General features: G+C 44.1%; 1 protein-coding gene across 4 annotated transcripts in view; it reads left to right on the forward strand.

Moving 5' to 3' along the window:
* The first annotated feature begins 1,748 nt into the window (after positions 1-1,748).
* ZNF143 (zinc finger protein 143) overlaps positions 1,749-19,964 on the forward strand; it is a 44,252-nt gene continuing 26,036 nt past the window's right edge. The window contains exons 1-5 of one of the 4 annotated variants that reach the window (XM_074230283.1): positions 1,749-1,806; positions 16,123-16,241; positions 17,197-17,289; positions 18,632-18,715; positions 19,421-19,504. In XM_074230283.1, coding sequence (XP_074086384.1) covers positions 16,130-16,241; positions 17,197-17,289; positions 18,632-18,715; positions 19,421-19,504 — 373 coding nt within the window. In that variant the 5' untranslated portion in view covers positions 1,749-1,806; positions 16,123-16,129. Of the gene's footprint in view, positions 1,807-2,391; positions 2,493-2,813; positions 4,395-16,122; positions 16,242-17,196; positions 17,290-18,631; positions 18,716-19,420; positions 19,505-19,964 lie in introns of those variants that run through there. The other 3 variants (XM_074230281.1, XM_074230284.1, XM_074230282.1) reach the window with 3 other exon arrangements.

The raw sequence follows: 19,964 nt of genomic DNA on the forward strand, positions 1-19,964 counted from the left end.
TGCACCACCCTAAAAGGCCTTTTTAGCAACTCTTTCTTTCTCTGTAAAATAAGGTCAAACAATGAAGGTCTTTAAAATTCTAGAGAAATAAGTTATCACTCTCTCAAGTTAAGAAAGACTAATGGCCTTGGGGAAACCACTTAACCCCACTGCCATTCTCTTGTGAATGCTCATAAAAAAATCACTTTCTGGACATCCTTAAAAGTAAAAACTGGAAACATAATAATTTGTATGATAGTCCCCTTTCTGACTATTGAACATTTCAGATTACAACAATGAAGGCTAATCCCATATCAATGGGACAATAGTAACCCATTTAGTAGCTCCCCAAGTGGGTGGGGGGAGGGAAGGCCAGGGGAAAATCTATAGAAGTCTAAATAAAATCTTTATAAAAAACAGAAAAAAAAAAGTTCCCCAAGATGATTTCTCTCTCATCACATTCAACTTAAATCAATGTATACTGTGGAAACAATGAAAAGAGTAACAGACTGTCTTCAGTGGGGGGTGAGGAGAGGGAAGAAAGATTGGGGGGGAAATTGTAAAACTCAATAAAATCTTTATCTCTTATACTTTGTTTCTTCCTTAAGGCTATTTCTCTCTTATCACATTCAATTCGGATTAATACCATGGAAACAATGTAAAGAATGGCAAATTGCCTTCGGTGGGGGCGGGAAGTATGATTAGGGGAAAAAATTGTAAAGTTCAAATAAAATCTTTAGAAAAAAATTAGGAAAAAACCTGATCTCATTGTCTGATCTTGCTATCTTTTATACTTTGTTTCTTCTTTAAGGATATGATTTCTCTCTCATCACACTCCATTTGGATCAATGTACAACACGGAAACAATGAAAAGACCGACAGATTGCCTTCTGTGGGGGGTGGGAAGTAAGATTAGGGGAAAAATTGTAAAACTCAAAATGCATAAAATCTTTATAAAAAAATTAGGAACAAACTGGTATCTTATTGTCTGATCTTGCTATCTTTTATACTTTGTTTCTTCGTTAAGGATATGATTTCTCTCTCATCACGTTCAACTTAAATCAATGTATACCACGGAAACAATGTAAGGACTGGCAAATTGCCTTCTGTGAAGGTGGGGGGAGCAAGATTGGGGGGGAAATTGTAAAACTCAAAATTTTTATAAAAAAGATTAGAAAAAACCTGATATCTCACTGTCTGAACTTGCTATCTGTTGTACTTTATGTTTCTTCCTTAAGGATGTGATTTCTCTCTCATCACACTCAATTTGGTTCAATGTATACCATGGAAACAATGTAAGGACTGGCAAACTGCCTTCTGTGGGGGGTGGGGAGGGAAGTAAGATTGGGGGGGGAATTGTAAAATTCAAGACTCAAAATTAAATCTTCAAAAAAAAGAAAGTTCCCCCAGACCAGGCTTTCCTTTGGATTCCCAGGGCGTGCCCCGCGCTCACCCCCTCTGCCAGTTCCCAAAGCGCTTTGCTAAGCATCCTCCCGATGGAGCAGCGGCTTCTCGTTAGCCCCGGATGCAGCGGCTCCCGCCGGCCCCGGATGCAGCGGCTTCTCGTTAGCCCCGGATGCAGCGGCGCCCGCCGGCCCCGGCCGAGCCCCGGATGGAGCCCTGGCGGCGCCCGGCGCCGGGCACAGGCTCCCGGGGCCGCCTCGGCCCGCGCCCGCAGCAGCGGCCCCGCCGCCCGTGTCTAGTCCCCCGGCCTGGGCGCGCCGCCGCCCCTAGCACCCCGCTTAATAAAGCCCGCGTTCACTCATTCATGCACCGGCCCGCCCGCCCGCCGGCCTAACCCACGGCGGGCCGGAGGGGCGGCAGCAGGTAAAGGCCTCGGCTCCCGCTTTTATTACGCCGCTCGCCCTCATTACTGACGTTACCCCCGGGCCGCTCCCGCCGGACGCAGGCCCCGGGGGAGGCGGGGAGAGGCCAGCCCCCCCCCCCCCGGGCGCTCTCGGCGCTCCGCTCGCTGCCACCTTCGCGAGAGCGCGGGCCCCGAGGGCTCGGTCCCCGGGAGGCCGAGGAGCCGCGGCCGCCAAGTCCGCGGGGAAAATGGCGCCCACCGCCGAGTCTCCCTTCCCGGCTCGTCTCGAGCGCCGGCCTCTCTCCCTCGCCACAAAATGGCGCCTCCCGCTGCGGCCCCGGAACCGGCATAATTCACAGGCCGGAGAGGCGGCGTGCGGCGGGAACGGACGGCCCTCCCAGCCTGTCAGCTCGCGGGCTCCGGGTCCCGCCCCCTCGGCCGGCCACTCGGCGGCGGGCGCCCGCGCCGGGGAGCGGCCGCGTCACGGGGGCGGGCGCGCGAGAGACCGCCTCGTGGCCGGTCCCGGGGGCCCCGGCCAATGGCGACGAGGAGCGGCTCGGTGACTGACTGGGCGGCCGCCCAATGGCGTCGGGGGGCGGGCCCGCGGGGCTCTATGCGCGTTGCGGGGCCCCGGGGCCGGGGCGGCTGTTTCCTGTCCTGGTGCATGGTGGTCGGACGAAGGAATTGTTGGAAAATTTTCTCGGAGGTTCGTATATAAATGTGTTTTTACCCAGTGTGCATTATTCTCCACCCGGCCGCCGCCCTCGGCGCAGCGGCGCCGGCTGGGGCTCCGGCCGCGGCCCCCCGGCTCCGCCGCAGCCGGGCCCCGGGGGCAGCGCCGGGCGGCGGCCGGGCCCCGGCGGACTGCGGCGCCCAGCCGCGCCGGGGCACTCGGCTCGCGGCGGGCCGCCCTCGCGCCCGGCCCGCGGGCGCCCTCGCCCCGGGGGAGCCGCCGCCCGAGCCGGCCCGGGCCGCACGCCGGGGACTCGGGCCGGCCCGGCTCCGGCGGCGCCGCGGGGCCTAGGGCCGCCGGAGCCGGGCCCGGGAGGGCGGGCCGCCCTGGAGGCAGGAGGACCCGAGTTCCAATCCGCCCCGACACCTCCCCCGCGGGTCACCTTGGACGAGCCCCATTGTCTCCCCGAGGCAAAACAAAATGAGGGCTTTTCCGGACTCCACGCGGATGTTTTGGTAGCTCTTTTGCACCGATCGGCATCCCCAGTCCTGGGGGGCAGGAGGGCTTCCTCGCTAAGGGCTGTCGGGGAGTGGTTTTTATGACACCCGGCCAGGAAGGGTGGCTTCGGCTTTTCTGCCCTCACGGAAGGGCGGAGCACGGGAGCCGGAGGCCGGCCCGGACCCGGGCGCCCGGCCGCAGCGGCCGCCGGACAGCCGGGCCGTGGAGTTCCGATTCTTATTCTAAAAAAGAGAGCATTCCATGAGACACCGAGAAAACGGAGACAAGCCGGGCCGTAGAGTCATCTAGTCGGGTTTAAAGAATCCGAGGCTGAGAGAAATACCGTGCGGGTGATCCAGGCTCCTAATTCACTCACCCAAACTTTTGTGAAGATAAATGTCCCCATGATCTCGGGGCTGGGGGGACCTAGCTTTTTTCCTAGGACACTGATCTCAGTATCCCCACCGCCTCTATTCCAGTAGTATTTCTTCATTGCATTTGTTTTTATAATTTTATGTACATCGAAGAATACGAACGTCAGATGTCCAATAAAATACAAGCTCTTTGAGGCTAGGAATTTTGTTTTTTGGATTCAATGTTGTTGTTTTTTTTTTGTTAAACGTTTCCCCAGTGACATTGTCCTATGGTTTGGGGTGCCTCTAATTTTACTGGCACCAGCGGCAGGGGTCAGTTGACTCCTCCGGACCGGAGCACAGAGAAAGCAAGTGACTTGTCCAGGGTCAGGGAGTAAGTAGGGTTCGGGTTTGCTGGCTCTGCCTACCCTACACCAAGCCGCCCCTCCAGGGAGATGTCTGTCAAGTCCACACCTATGATTTAACCGGTATGGGGGACTTTCAGTGAGGACACTCCTATAACAGTGAACATCAGCACTTGCTCCAGAACTTGGAGATGTAGAACAGTTGTCTAAAGTCCTGAGGTGAAGCACTTGCCGGAGATCCCAAGGCCCGGATGTGGCCCAGAGGCAAGACGGGAACCCATCTCTTCCCGGTATATCGCCTCCATGCTTGATGCTTCTTGAATTGAACAAAGTTTAATGTGAATGAGAGCCAGCAAAAGGCTTTGTGTCAGCAGAATGGGGCCTTCTGTGGCCCCATATTATTTTCATAAATTGAGTTTTACAAGCAAGCAAATCAAGGCTTTCATAGTTTCAGCTCCATAGATCTGTAACTTGGCTTATGATCAGTTTGAAGGGCACACATGCTGGTTTTACTTTTTCCCCTCTAAACCTGAGGACCTGATGCCCACACAGGGCCACAGTCTTGAAGGTATTACCTTGATAAGAGTGAAAAGTCCTTGGACCAAGGAGTTGGGGAACCCATGACTGTCATCCACAATCTGCTACCCCATTGCTAGGACTTGTGGAGAATTACTTCCATTCTCTACTTTCCTGTTTCCTCGCCTATAGAAAGACATGAGGTTGGTCATCATGTTCCATGTTGATTCAAAAAACAAAAATATGTTGAGAAATGTGTTATTTAACCACTTGTTTAAAAATTCTTGTTGGAAGTTAAGTCTAAAAGAAAAATCATTTCAATGGAATCATTTTTTAAAAAATATGTCTATGGTAGAATCCCTAGGTCAAGAAACTATTTATAGACTTGGGATCACAAGGGACTTGAGAGCCCATTTACTACAATCTAAACCCAACTTTTTCTCAATATTATGTTCCTAAAAGTGAACGTTTGACCTCTTAGAGACCTCAGGTAAGAACAGGTACCAACTCCCTCCTAAGCTAGCCCATTCCACTTTTGATAACTCAAATTGGTGTAACTTTTTTGTATTTTTACTTCAAATCTGTTTCTCTGCAACTTTTGTGCAGGGAAGTTTCCTCCTCTGGGGCCAAGCAGAAAAACCTAATCTCTTTGCTTTGTGACGTTGTTACTGTGTCCTCCCTGAGATAGTTGTTCTTCTAAACCCCCCCCCCCCCCTTTAACTGCTCCTTGTAAGATGTAATGTCCAGACCCCCTTATCTTAACTGTCCTGTTATTCTTCAGCATGTCAATGACTTTAATAAAGTGGACGTCTATAATCAAAAAAAATATAGACATGGTCCAACTGAGGCCTAGCAAGACTTTTACCTCCCTAGTTTGGGATACTGTACCTCTTTAGTAAAGCCCAATATGTCCTTGGTATTTTTAGCTGTCATACAATTGAGTCCAAGTCAACTTTCGGAGCCCCCAGGAGAGAAGGCACTGCTGATGAAAGGCTCCTGTTCTAGCACTTCCTCCTTTTCTCACTGATGTAGCTCCAGCCTTCACCCCTCCTGGGATTGACTTTGGAACCCTTCTCCCCTGTAGACTGCTGCTACCTGTGAAGGGACCACCTCCAAATACCCCTTTGAACCCTAATCTGTCCTAGGACCTTCCTCTATTATCAAAGAAAACAGTAACTCAATCAGAGTTGAAAGTTGTTCAAAGTTGAAACTGTTCCCTACTGCCACAGAACTCTGGAAGATACAGTCAGCTGGTAATTCTCATCCCGTGACTAGCAGATTTTTCTGTTTGTCTCATTTTACCAATCTAATCTTATTGGTAGTTTTTTGCTGCCATTAAAAATTCTCATGTCCTCCCCTCATTCCACAAACACTTGCTCTTCTTATCTTGTTCTGTTGCAAACTTTCTTTCACCCTAGGTCTGGTCCTCTCCTGCTTCTTCCTTGCATTCACTTGACTCCCTCAGGGAGGTGTTATAACCCTGGATTACCTTCTCTGGTAACGGGTGGCTTCACACTGGGTCCTGCCACTGCATCCCCTTCCTTTCCTGCCATCACTTCAAAAACTCTCCTTTTGAGGTTCACTGTCATTCCTGAGACGATTCGGGGAAGTTAATACCCTTGTAAACTTAAATCCCTTACTCTCATTGGGACTCAGTTTCCTCATCTGTGAAAAGTGTTATTTGCACTAGATGACTACTAAAATCCTTTTCAGTTTTCATCTCAAGATCAAGAATTCAGAAGTGTTCCTCTAACCTGCAGACCCTCTCAACCCTCTCCAATGATGCTGAACTCAAAAAAGCTGATGATTTGTTGATCATGATCCCCTGCCCCACCCCATCTCTCCTGTCTTTTCAAACTGCTCTCTGTTTTCACTCAGACCATCTGCCCTGCCTGTGGTCCCAGGCCATACCCCTGATCTGGCTTTATTTTTCTTAGTCTGTCTCTTGGGAAGCAAAGTGGCAAAAGTGCTGGGAATACAAAGAAAAAAACAGAAGGCAGTTCCTGTCCTGAAGGAATTTTTGTTTTAATGGAGAAGACAATATCTATACATCAGAACATACAAGTACAGAGTAAATCATTATAATGGTGAACATTCATGTAGCATGTTAAAATTTACAAAGTGTTTTACAAAGGTTACACAGAGAGCTGAACTTAGGGGACAGCACTAGCTATTGGGGGACCAGGAGTGACTCTCTGGAGCAGGTGGCATTGGAGGTGAGACTCCAAAGAAGGCTGGGATTCTAAGAATCAGAGGCTGGAAGGCTTCTGGGATCTGTGCAAAGACATGGACACATCAGAGACCAAATGTCCTGTGCAAGAAGAGTGAGTAGACCAGTATGGCCAGACTGTAGCATACATGTAGGGGAACTGAAGGTACAAAAGGAAAGAGCTTTTGAGTGCCCCAAAAAAGGACTTTAATATTTAATTATGGAAGTGATAGAGAACCACTTCATTGGTGTTTATTGAGATAGGAAAGGATGACTCAATTAGACCATTCAATTTGACATGAATCAGATGATGGATTGGAGAAGAGAATTGAGACAATTAGAAAACTATTTGTTATAGTGTTTATAGAATAGGTGAGAAGTGGTGAGACCTAAACTAGGGTGGTAGTCATGTGTACAAGTGCAGAGAAAGGAACATAGGGGAGAGATGTTGTAGAGAAAGAACTTAGAAGATCAGCTGATTGTATTTGTGGGGTGAGCAAGAGTAATTGAGGATAACATGGAGGCTGCCAGTCTAAGTGACCAAAAGGATGGGAGCCCCTCAGCAGTATTAGAGTGGGTCCAAAGATGTTGGGAGAGAGGGGGAATGTGCTTTAGTCTTTTTGAGTTTCAGATGCTTCATTTGGTGATGTGACTTTCCAGAGAGAGATTAAGGCTAGTTATAGACATCAGAAAATCATCTTCTTAGAGATGGCAATTGAACTCATGAGAGCTCATGAAATTATCAAGTGGATAGAGAGAAAAGAGGGCTCAGGGCAAAGGTTTTGGAGACACCAACAGTTAGTGGGCCTGGCATGGGTGAAGATCTAACAAGAGACTGAAAGAGTAAAGTCATGGAAGCCCAGAGAGGAGAGAATGTCCAGAAAAAGAAAGTGGGCAGTACTGTTAGAGAGGTTAAAAAAGATTGAAGATTAAGAAGGGCAAATAAGATTGTTGGCAACTTTGGACAGAAAAAGTTTCAGCTGAGGAATAAGGTTGGAAGCAACAGAAGAGTTAAAAGAGGGAGAGGAGAGGGGAATGGCAATTCTGATTGAAAAGTGGAACTTTTTCAAGTAAGGAATTTAGCTGAGAAGGGAACATGAAGCCTAGGACTAATTACTGTTAGGCATGTTAAGATCAAGAAAGATAATTAAGATTGGAGACTACAAGAGCAGATTTTAGGTGGGAAAAGAACCAGTAGACAGAAAAAAAAATAACTGAATTAGATAAGGGTGTGTAGGAATGGTGATGGAGGAGACCAGAAAAGATGAAATCAAGAGTACGTATATAGGCTTTGGCTTTGACAAGCAGAAGCTCAATCTTGTCATCAGAAACAGGAATGAAGGGATTGTGGGAAATGAAGACTGTGGAGAAGAGAAGATAGAGCTTTTGAGGAATGGCCTCAAGTTTTTTTCCGTGAAAGACATTGCAAAACATTATGCTGGGAATGGACTTCCCACCTTCCCCTTAAGATGCAACTCAAGCATCATGTTATTCATGAAGATCTTCCTGAATCCCCAACTGCTATTATTGTCTCCCCTCACCATCGACCTTATGTTTTATTACTTTGTCTTTATTTGTACTTGTTCACTCTATATTTATGTTGCATTTATTTTATATATACTTGCACCTCCATTAGAAGGTAAAACTCTTGGTGAGTAGGGATTGTTTCTGTCTTTGTTCTTGTATCCCAGCATCTGGTGCTGACTTGAGGCTATATAGAGTGAGGGGCTATCCAGTTTGGGGGTGTTGTGAGTTGTAATGGAGCCCAGTTGAGATTAGGTTCCATATATAGTGGTGCATGCGAGACGCTGATCAAAGCTAGAGGAGACAGTCCCAGCTTTTTGGAGCTTCCCTTCTACAGAACTAGCTACATACAAGGTAACTGGTTGGGTCGTTGGGAGAGTGGCTTCAGGGAAAATCTTGGGGAGAAAGTCACTCAAGTCTGGGGTAAGCACTAAGGATGCAAAGAAAGTCTAAAAGTCATCTTTGCCCTCAAGGACAACGTGCCAACAAACATGTACCGAAAAGTTATGGACAGGAGAAGTAGAAAATAATCACTATAAGAGAAGCAGTAAAAGGTAACAGGAGGGTTGGGATTGGACTGGGAAAGGTTTCCTATAGATGAAAGGATTTTAACAAGTGGTGCTTGAGCAGAGACTGGAAGGGAGAGAGCTAGTTTCCTCATCTTCAAAAGAGGAAGAATAGGAAGAGTTTTAAGCATCACCTAACTTCTAGTGTTGTCCTAAGGAAGCACATTATCATTGTTAAAGCACTGTAGAAATGTGAGTCCTTAATACATATTTTATGTTTAAAAAAAATTGCCATCTTGTTGGGGGTACTTAGGCCCATTAACTGTTCCCTTTCATTTAGAAATTCTTACTCTGGCTCCTTGCCTCTGTCCTTTTGGGGGGACTGGATCATCTTATCACTTACAATTCATGAGCCCCTTTTTTAGCTCTTCCAGAGCTAGCCTGCTGGAGAAGACCAAGAGGATGAAATCAAGGGCACAGATGTCAGGTTTAACTTTGACAAGCAGAAGATCAATCTTGTCATCAGGAATAGGAATGAAGGGATTGGGAAGGATGAAGATGGAGCTTTGGGGGAATGGCCTCAGTTTTCCCCACGATAGATAGGTAGGAGTCTTTAGCAAAGTCCACAATCATGAGAGTTTTGAGGAGAGGAGATTTGAAACTTTTCTAGAGGTGTTTTGGTGCTGGGGTTTGTGCAGTCACCTGACCAGCAGAGCCCACTGCAGCTCAGAACTCTGAGCTCAAAAAATTCACCAGCTTTGTAACAGGGATTAACAGGCATGGTCCAGCCCTCCCAACATGTTAAAATAGCTTAGACTTCAAGTCTTAGCACACAAACCTCCCTGTTCAAGATCCTGTCCAACTAGGGCTTTGAGGAAATTGTGGTATGTTTAACATTGGGGCTTAAGAGCTATGTGTGAAGTACTGGGGGAAAGACCCTCCCTCCCATTCTCAATGTGCTTGGCCCCTGAGATAGGGCACAGAATCAATGTCCCAAATGTCTTCAGTTAACTGCAGCTGAAGACTCATGCGTGAGACCAGGATGATTGCATGTAACACAAACATCTAAGCTTTGAACTTTCATTAAGACATGAACTATTGCATATTTAAGTTGATATGAACATGAAGCAATTTTGGATGCCATTCCAGAAACTTCCTCTTCCTCCTCATCTCAATGAAAGAAGTTGGAGCATGTTACCTACCTTCACTTTCTTCTCTTGTCCTCTTTATCTTTCCTAATTCTGGTTCTTGACATATGCTTACCAACCTACTCATAGAATTTTCCCTTCAAAGCCCTAGGTTTCTTCTCTTGCCTTGTTGTCCAGGATATTCCTTTCTCACCTATTGGCATTTCTCTTCAAGCTCTTTGATCCAAAATTGTCATTCCCCTGATGAGAGCTAGGAGCCCAGTTCCTAAGGACTGGGTACCTTCCTCCACTTCTCCTCCCAGGCTGCCCATACAAGTCCCAACTGCCATTCCCAGCTTCCCATTTCTAACTGCCAGCTTTTTTCAAGCATCCCATTTCTGTATCATCCTAGAATCTTATACAACCTTCTGGTTCTACTATTTTATCCTCCAGTTAAAGGGCCCTGCCATAAATAAATGAATGAATTTGTTCTTGTCTTTATTTCACCATACTAGGAAACGGATTTCTGTGTAGTGAAAGACGTCTGCAATGCTGTACTCAAAATTAAATTATACTGATTAGAGATGGGATTTGCCAGTAGTAGAAGCTGTAAAACATTGAAGAGAGTAACCAGTAAGTTGTGGAGAGATGCACTCTGGCTAGCCTGAAGTGATAGCCATGATGGCAGAGGACCAGTAATGAAGCATTGTACCCATCTCTGCAGATGAGACATAGATTTTTTTGATTTATGATAAATGTAGGCATTTTTTTTTGTATATTTATTACCAGGGCTTTTTTTTCCTTTTTCAGTGAAGGAAGGGGGTTGGAAATGAGAGCGAGAGAGAGAAAATAGATTTTTGTTCACTAAAAAAAAAATCAAATGAAAATTTTTATAGAATTAAAATTTAGTTATTAGAATTTTAGAATTGTTGTTTAGGTAATTGTTTAGATTGCCTGGTGTCATGGATCTCCACACGACCCCATAGTTCTATATTTTTCTGATCATTTGAGTTAAAAAAGAGAGGATAAGGGGGCAGTTAAGTGATGCAGTAGATAGAGCACCAGCCCTGGAGACAGGAGAACTTGAGTTCAAATATGACCTTAGACACTTAATAATTGCCTAGTTGTGTGATCTTGGGCAAGTCACTCAAACCTCATTACCTTAAATAAATCAAAATAAAAAAAGAGAGAGAAAGAGGTATGCACCAGAGTGACCCAACAAGATGAGGAGAAGTTAACTGGTTGTGATCCCTGTTTGAGGGGATGCCCAAGAGGAGATGGCAGAGGTAACACAGAGAAGGAAGACCCTACAGGCTCTGACTTTGCTGCTAATGAGTGATTTTGAGTGTCACTCTGGATCTCCATATGAAAAAAGGAGATGAAAATTAGGAGTCTGTTTATAGATATGAGCTATTATGTAATTATCAGTAATAATCTCAGGGGAGTAAGACTGGCAGGGATGCCAGCAGAAGATTAGTTGGTCATGCCCAATCAGCAGTGGTTTTTTAACACCTTCTTGAGGCTTATCAAAACTGCCAAGATTATTTTTTATGGCAGTCCAATGCAAAGGGTTGTGTGGGTTTACCACCAAGGCTCAGAAAAGCACAGCATGAGTTCTCAGAGGGAGGCAGGGAAATTTCCTCCCATTGGAGGAAATGCTGGAGTCCTTTCTGGCAAAAGTTCCTCAGGGGTGCTCCCTGTCTCAGGGGCCCTTCAGGTCTGTTTGTACAAGGCCACAGGTTGGAATGTTCCTCTGTCCTTATCTCTAAACTGGGTGCTGCAGCTCTGTCCCTCAGGCTGGAGCCACAGAGGTCACCTGGAGCCTGAGCAAGTCTTCAGAGGAGTAACACCTGCTGAGGCGGACTGGCGGTGTTGAAAGAGGCCCAGGCTGGCTCTGCTGAAGCACACCTAGGGAAAGGAGACTGGAGATACCTGTAGAAAATATAAGACAAAGGTCAGCTAGTTGGTGCAGTGGATAGAGCACCGGCCCTGGAGTCAGGAGTACCTGAGTTCAAATCTGGCCTCAGACACTTAATTACCTAGCTGTGTGGCCTTGGGCAAGCCACTTAACCCCATTGCCTTAAATTTTAAAAAGACTTTAAAAAAGAAAATATAAGGCAGCCCTCCAATCACTATGAGAATCGCTCATTTCCTTCTGCTGCCCTCTGAGACTAGGGGACAGTAGTTTTCCTTTGATTTATGAGAGATTAAGAAAGATTTTGTCCTTCCTGTTTGGTTCAACTAGAGCAGGGATGGGAAACCTATTTTCTGCCAAGGGCCATTTGGATATTTATGGCATCATTCCTGGACCATACAAAATTACCAACTTAAAACTTAGCCTGTTATAGTCAAGCATTTAATTAATTCACCCCTAAAAAGCTCCTAGGTTTACTGAATTTTGAGTCCCACCTGAAATCTTGGCTCCTGAACTAGAGACTTTGTTACTCAACTCCTGATCGTTTTTGCCTGGTTGTCTCTAAATGGACTCTTCAACCAAGGATGACCTTTCCACAAACATGTGAACTTGAGTGTGAGAATCCCCAAGAGGAAGTGAGAAGATTCGAGTTTTATAACAATAATTTTAAATGACCCCAGTGAACCAATCATGATGAAAATGAGAAAGATTTGGATATGAGTCTACACCTGCAGCATTGGATTAATAGTAGTCCATAATAGGCCTCACTTAATTAACGAGACAAGTGATTACTTTCTCCAAATTAATGTTTTCATTACTTAGATTACTTAGTTTGATTTGTGATTTCTCTACCTCCAGGAGCGCAGATCAAAACTTTTGTCCTTGCCTTTTCATCCTTTTAGATTTTTTTTGTCTATCTTTGCATAAATTCTCTTTAGGAAATTCATCTGAATTGTTGGGAGAAGGGAGGGTTTTCTTTATTTCCATTTCTGCTTCAGTGCCCATCTATAATCTGGTTCTCTGCCTAGGGGACCTTAATCCCCAGTCATGTGTCTGTGTATATTCGTAAATTTAGGAGTAGAAATCTTTCAGTTTTTATTTTCTGTTCTTTTGTTTTAGGGACAGTATGTTTCCCAGTCCACTTGAAATGAGTTGTTGTTCTGGATCATAAATTGCTTGATACAAACCACACTTCATGAAGGATTCATTGTTCTCTGACTTTTCTCATCTGTCCTCACTGCAGGCCAGGCTGTACTTTGATAACAATGTAGCTTAAGTTGGGCTGTCATTGGAGATAAGATGTTTCATCTATTATATTAAATTGAATTAAAACTATTACCATTTTTGCTATGGTTCAGGTATTAGGGATATAAATCAAATTCTCAATTGCCATATTGTAGAACAGTGATTTTAGGATAATCTGCAGAAAATAACTGCACTTGAGTTTGAAATTGATTTTAAAATCAGCATTGTAAACAACGTGGTTTTTTTTAGTTTTGTTTTTTGTAGGACAATAGGGTTAAGTGGCTTGCCCAAGGCCACGAAGCTAGGCAATTATTAAGTGTCTAAGGGATTTGAACTCGAATCCTCCTCACTCCGGGGCCAATGCTCTATCCACTGTGCCACCTAGCCACCCTGTAAACAACATTCTTAAAAGTTGGGTCATTTTGAATTGAATCCTAGCAAGCAACCAAATAACTACCACTTTTTGTGGGGTGTTTATCTGAAAAATCCTGGAAGATATATATTAAAATTTGTAATGAATCAAATATCACTGCAAATGAGTGTTTTCTTTTCTATAAACATTGCCCAGATTTGCTATAAAATGAAGCTGTAAGTAGAAAAGAACCTGCTGGTAAATACCCCCACCCCATTTTTATCTTTATCTCACTTATACAACTTTTCCTACAAAGCCCTTCATGAAAGGGAAAATTAGCAGCAGTCATTTCATTTTCCTTGACATTTGTGGGGCCAGCATATATTGGAATATATGTTCCTTGATAGGACATTGATACAAATAGTTGGCTTTTTGTAGCTGACAAGAGAGGTTGTTGCATAATTTTTCCATTTGAACTTATTTATATTTCAGTCATTCATTCAACAAACATTTGCATAGGGGTACTTTGCTGCAGAAGGATCTGTTTGCAAATTCTGTTTCGACTCCCCATTTCTTGCCTCCTTTCTGGCAGGTGAATGACTTCACTTTCCTAAGCCTTTTAACTAAATCTGTGACAAGGTCAGAGAGAAGACCTCCAAGATCCATTTTATTTCTGCTTTTGTGATCCTCCAGTCAGCCAATTAATAAACATTTATTAAGCCCTCTCCAATACTAATGCTGGAGCATAAACAGTCTTTGCCCTCAAGGAGTTTATACTGGGGAGACATGTAAGTCCATGGGTTTGTACAAGATATTTGTAGATTAGATACTAGGAAACCTTATCTAGAAGGAGCTAGCACCTGGGGGGACATGTAAAACCTTTCCTGAAGAAGGTGGGGTTTAAGTGAGTCTTGTAGAACACCAGGGATTCTGAGAGGTGGAGGTGAGAAGGGAGGGCGTTCCTGGCGGGAGATACAGCCAGGGCAAAGGTGCAGAGATAGAGATGAACCCTAATGTGAGAGGAACAACCAGTGGGTCAGTGTTACTGGACTGTGGTGGAGAGGACCATGTAAGAAACCTGTAAAGATAGGAACAGGCCCTTTGATTTGAGAGATAATTAGGAGCCTCTGGAGTTCACTGCCAAGGGAAGACCTTCAGCAGCTTTGTGGGGGATGGATTGGGGGTAGGGGAGAGAAGACTAAGGCAGGGATATCAAGCAGAAATTTGATGTCCCTGGTGTGAAGTGGTGAGGGCTTGTACCTGAGAGGCACCTCTAGAAGTGGGGAGAAGGGGCCTAGAGAGGTTTGAGAGGAAGCTGATAAATGTGGAGCCAGGAGTAAGTGGGCAGGGGGAAAGGATAACACTAAGGTTGCCTGGTTAGTCACAATCACATGGAATAGTGCAGATGGATGGAAAGATGGAGGGGGGGAGAGAAGAACAAGGTAAAATTGAAGCAACTTCAAAGGAATGGTTCAAAGTACTGTTCAGAGGAGGAAAAAGTCACCTTTGACTCGGGGTAAGGAAGGATGCTGACAGGAAAGAGGGAGCATTTGAGATGAGTCTTGAAATAATGATAGAAGAGGGGCGGCTAGGTGGTGTAGTGGATAAAGCACCAACCTTGGAGTCAGGAGTACCTGGGCTCAAATCTGGCCTCAGATGCTTAATAATTACCTAACTGTGTGGCCTTGGGCAAGCCACTTAACCCCATTTGCCTTGCAAAAACCTAAAAAAGAAAAGAAATAATGATAGAAGAGATGGAAAAAGACATTTTGGTTATGGGAACCTATTCCTTTCCTTTAAAAAAAAGTTTCTCATTTAATTAAAAGGGTCTATTAGGTAAACAGTTGATCAAGTGTCAGACCTGGAAGCAGGAAGACCTGGCTTCAAATGTAGTCTTCGACACTTAATAGCTGTGTGACCCTGGGCAAGTCTCTTTACCCTGTGGACCTCAGTTTCCTCATCTGCAAAATGAGCTGGAGAAAGAAGTGGCAAAACATTCCAATATCTTTGCCTAACCCCTACCCCCCCCAAAAAAAAAGTCAGCCACAACTGAAACAACTGAACAATAAAGGTGTTATTAAAATAAGTAACTTGGGGACATGAAAGGGAGTATCTGTAATATCACTGGAATTGTCATTTGGGACCAGGTTCTGAAGAACTTTGGATGCAAACAGGAGTTTGTATTGGACCCCAGAGGCCATAGGAGAACTTGGAGAATGTTGGCCCATTCTGTGGTGGGTGGATTGGAGCTGAGAGAAGTCGTGAAAGGTGTTGTGGAATCCGACTCGACAGCTTTAGGCCAAAGAGGGAAGAGCTGGGGTTTCAGACCAGGCTGCCTGGGGGATGATGCTGTTAACAGAAATATGGAAATTTGGAATTTTAGAGGGGAAATTCAGGTTTTGACCATTCTGTTCATCATCATCATCATCAACATCATCCGTCACTGTTATTGTAATTTTTATTTAATATGATTCCTTCCAAGTTTCTTCTGCTCTGGAGCTGCAGTGGTGGTAGGGAGCAGTGGGAAAGGGCGCTGGGGGCTGCCCCACTCTTGCTGTCTGGACTGGGGCCAGCAGACCCCAAGTTAGCCAGGTGTGCCGAGTCTCCAAGCCACGGAGGGGCCACCTGCTGGACCCAAGACCAAGGAATGACTGATTGTACCAGACTGAATCTCAGTCATGGGAGTGGGCTGGTGAGGGAGGTTTGGAGGGAATGTGCTTGGAAACTCTCCAGCCCCCCCCCCCCAGAGAAGAGGTTTCTGAAGACTTAGACCTGACGCGCTAAGGATGGTGACAATCTCTATAAACCTACTCCATTTAGAATTTTATCGACAAGATCACTGGATTTTGTTTAAATTCTCCAAAAGAATATGACCTGGGATTGGAAGGTCATCCTCTTAGCTTTGCATAGTAAGTAAAAATGTGCATAATAAGATCTAACAAGATTCTCTACTTGACAGTTTTTACAAATGTGGAGGAAAGATAAGTGCTTGTATGTGTTTGCTCTCGTGCATTCTCCTTTTGGTTCTAAGGTGACTCTGTTTTTATTTTAAGGTAAACCATGTTATTAGCCCAGATAAATCGAGATTCTCAGGGAATGACTGAGTTTCCTGGAGGAGGAATGGAGGCTCAGCATGTCACTCTCTGTCTGACCGAGGCAGTGACTGTGGCAGGTGAGTGTCTTGCCATTTAACAGGTAATAATAATGGACTCAGGAGCATGGTCTGTGCTGAACAGAAACCTCCATCTGGAGCAAAGGGATTTTCAGTGTGACCAGCATGCACAGAATAAGAAGATAGGGACATGTTTCCAGATGTGTTTGTTGGTGGGGAGGAGAGAGGAAGGGAAGGAAGATGCTATTTATTCTGAAATAATTGTCTATGTCACTTGCTATCTTGGGGAGAGCAGGGAGGGAGGGAGAAAAGTCTTACAGGAGGATCTCAAAATCTTACAAAAACTGAATGTTGAAAATTCTCTTCACATATAATTGGGAAAAAATAAATACACACGTCATAATTGGAAAAAAAAATATGTACCTTGTCCCAGCTCTTCCAAGTTGCAGTAGGTTCTGTGAGGTCTCCTGATTGTCAGGGTGTTTTCTAGTGTCATTGCAGATTGTTTAGGGAGCATTCCCTTAAATCTGTTGAGAGATAATTTCCTAACTGGATGACTGTTGCAGAACATAAGTGGTAGATAAGTGGTAGAGTCATAATTTTTGTCTGGTCCTTAAATATTTTTTGTTGATTTTTCCTCAAAGGTATACAACTCAATTTATCCTCAAGTCTCAGAGCAAACTTAAATGTTTTAAAAGCAATTCTTCCTGATTCTGAGTGGGAGCATCTCAAGAAGCTTCCCAGAGCTCTGCCCTCTGTAATCAATTGAATTAAGCTCAAGAGCTTTGGGCTTATGTGTTTATGTTTTGTGGCCTTGGTGAGATCTACAGAACTAGTTCCCTGGTGTTCTCCAAAATGAAATGACTGGATGTTGTTGGGTGTTTTTTTTTTTTTTAAGAAGGGTGTTTTTTTTTTCTCAATTTCATTCATTTTTTATAATTATGAAGTTCCAAGTTTTCTCCCTCCCTCCTTTTTAAGAAGGCAAGCCCTTTCAGTTGGATGTTGTTTTTCATAGATGGCGACAATCTGGAAAACATGGAAGGAGTCAGCTTGCAAGCAGTGACCCTTGCAGATGGCTCCACAGCTTACATCCAACACAATTCCAAAGGTAGGGGCACCTCTGTGGCAGGGTGCTACCACTGCTGGCTGGCCTTCCTCAACAAGCGTCTGGTAGTTTCATTGCCCTTTGGGTGGCATTTGTGGGATTTCTCAGAGGCACCTAGTTAACCCAAGAGTGAGAGCATTGGACTTGGACATTTTGCTTCAGATACTCACCAACTGCATGACCCTGATCATGTCACTCAACTTCTACCTGCCTCAGTTTCCACAACTGGAAAATGTAGACGATAATACCACCTACCTCAAAGAGTGATTTTTTTTTTTGGCAGAACAAAAGAAATAACATAAAGTACTAACTAAATCTTAAATTACAATATAAATTTTATTATTGTTACTGCTGTTGTTATTATTGATATTTCCATACATACATCCCTTGCTCCCCAAAGGTATACTGCATGGCATATACTTATATTCTAAACTGAAGTGAATTAAAATAAACTTTGTTTTGAAAAATGTTGTTGCCTCTTGAAGACATGCTGGGATATCAGTAAACCAGGTTTCAGGAACTCTTTGCCAACCCACCTTTATGAGGAAGTAAGGCAGGATAATCTCTAAGGTCCCTTCCTTCCCTGAAGGTCCTGGTATCTCACATAGCTCAGATTATAGGATTTCTAAAAAAAAGATTATCCCTAAGAATATGACAGGCAAATGAGCATAGAAGTGGATGTGATTTTTCCAATATGTTTAGTTTTTGTGGCACTCGAGACAAAAGGCAGTATCTATTACATGCCTCCCAATAATGAGAGCCCAGTCTCCCTTAAGTTCTCTGATCCAAGGAATCCACAGAGGGAAAGGTCTTCCCTTTTTTGTGTATGGGCAAATAGAAGACTCTGACTGTTCCTGAGGCCCCTGCTGGGTTGAGGTGCTGGTGGGGGGAATGACTGGCCCCTTCCAGCCCAGGGACTTCTCACAAGTGCAGTAGTAGTTCCTGCCTCTGAAGATTGGTTTGGACTAAAGATTAGAGAAGAGAGTTAACAGAAGAAAGGTTTGCTCCTTTCTACCTTTTTACATGGTACATCATTTTTTTAAAAAAATTCATTTATTTCAATGAACCAAGATCTTTTTCTATTCTTCCTATATACTCTCTGAAATTAACACACCTACTGAAAACCCAACTAAAAATCAAAAAACAAATCTTGTAACAAGTAACAGTCTAGTAAAGCAAATCATAGCATTGACTGTGTCCCCCAAAATAGATCTCTCGTTCTGCACTCCCTCTAGATGTTTTGTGGCCTTCTTTAGAACTCTGGGGAGAAGAATAACTAGTGTATGGTCACATAGATTTAGTATGCATTATTTATCAATTATTTATCAATAATCTTTTGTTTCAGATGGAAAACTCATGGATGGCCAGGTCATTCAACTGGAGGACGGTTCTGCAGCCTATGTCCAACATCTTCCCTTACCGAAGAGTAGTAAGTGTTTACAAAACAATAATGGGGCTTCCCTGATGGTCCAATTGCTCTGTGGGGCTCTCTCTTGCTTCACATGCATGAACCAAGGTCAATCTGTCCTTGTTAATAAAATGAGTATGTGTGAGATGCCACTGCACTGTGGGCACCCCGAATTGAGGCCTCCCTCATTTCTGGTTGAAAAAACAGATAGTGCATGGTGGTTCTGGAGAGAAAGTGAACAGGTACCCTAAAAACGTGGATGTGCAAAATAAAGGCTGTGGAATTTGCCTGCTTTGGAGGCTTCCTGTAACAAATGCCCCCACCAGTGGGGTGGATGGCTAGTCTCTATTTATGTTATGATCCCAGTTGACTTTAATTAATTCACCCTAACCAACATAATTACTAACATAATTTAAATTTGAAAAGGCTTGCAAGGAGAGCATGCTATTTGTTCAGGTTTTTAATGCCCCAGTTCTTTTCTCAAGAAGATTGTCATTAATAAGGAAATATGTTTTACATGATTGTACGTATATAATCTATTTCAGATTACTCACTTTCTTGGAGGGGGAGACGGGAGGGAGAAAAATTTGGAACTCAAAAGTCTTAGAAAAGTGAAGGTTGCAAACTATATTAAATATACAGGAAAAAATTATTATTAAGTTAAACTAAAAAGAAGATTGTTAGAATAGGAAAATGGAAACCTTACTTTAAATATTTTCTCTGGAGCAGGGGACAGTTTGCGTCTAGAAGATGGACAGGCAGTTCAGTTGGAAGACGGAACTACGGCTTTTATTCATCATACTTCCAAAGGTAAAATAATTTTTGGAATGTGTGGGATGCAACTAAAGAAGAAGAGGAGACTCAGGTTAGACTTAATATTTGATGAATTATTTGAAGGATGGTCATATTGAAAGAGATCAGCTCATTCTATGCAACTGCAGAGCCTGGACCTTAGAAAGGAATTGGTTTCTATTTGGTGAAAGGAAGAACATTTAAAAAAAAAAAAACCAAAACTTTCCAGCAGTGGAATGGTCTGACGAATTCATAATCGCTTGAAGTAAGCAGAGTCTGAATGTGAAATACATCTGAAAAGACAGATTGGGACTAGATGGTGGTGGTGGCTCAGAATAAGCAGTTTGTATTTTATTGTATAAGTGATATGTGAGAATTCTCATCTACAACTGAGAACTTGGCCCCTGCCTTCAAAAAAAAAGGTATATTCTACTAGAAGATAGTAGTAAATTGAAGAGAATTGGAAGGGAAAGAGGCC

The sequence above is a fragment of the Macrotis lagotis genome, chromosome 3 (genome assembly GCF_037893015.1).
Source record: "Macrotis lagotis isolate mMagLag1 chromosome 3, bilby.v1.9.chrom.fasta, whole genome shotgun sequence".
Taxonomy (NCBI): Eukaryota; Metazoa; Chordata; class Mammalia; order Peramelemorphia; family Peramelidae; genus Macrotis; species Macrotis lagotis.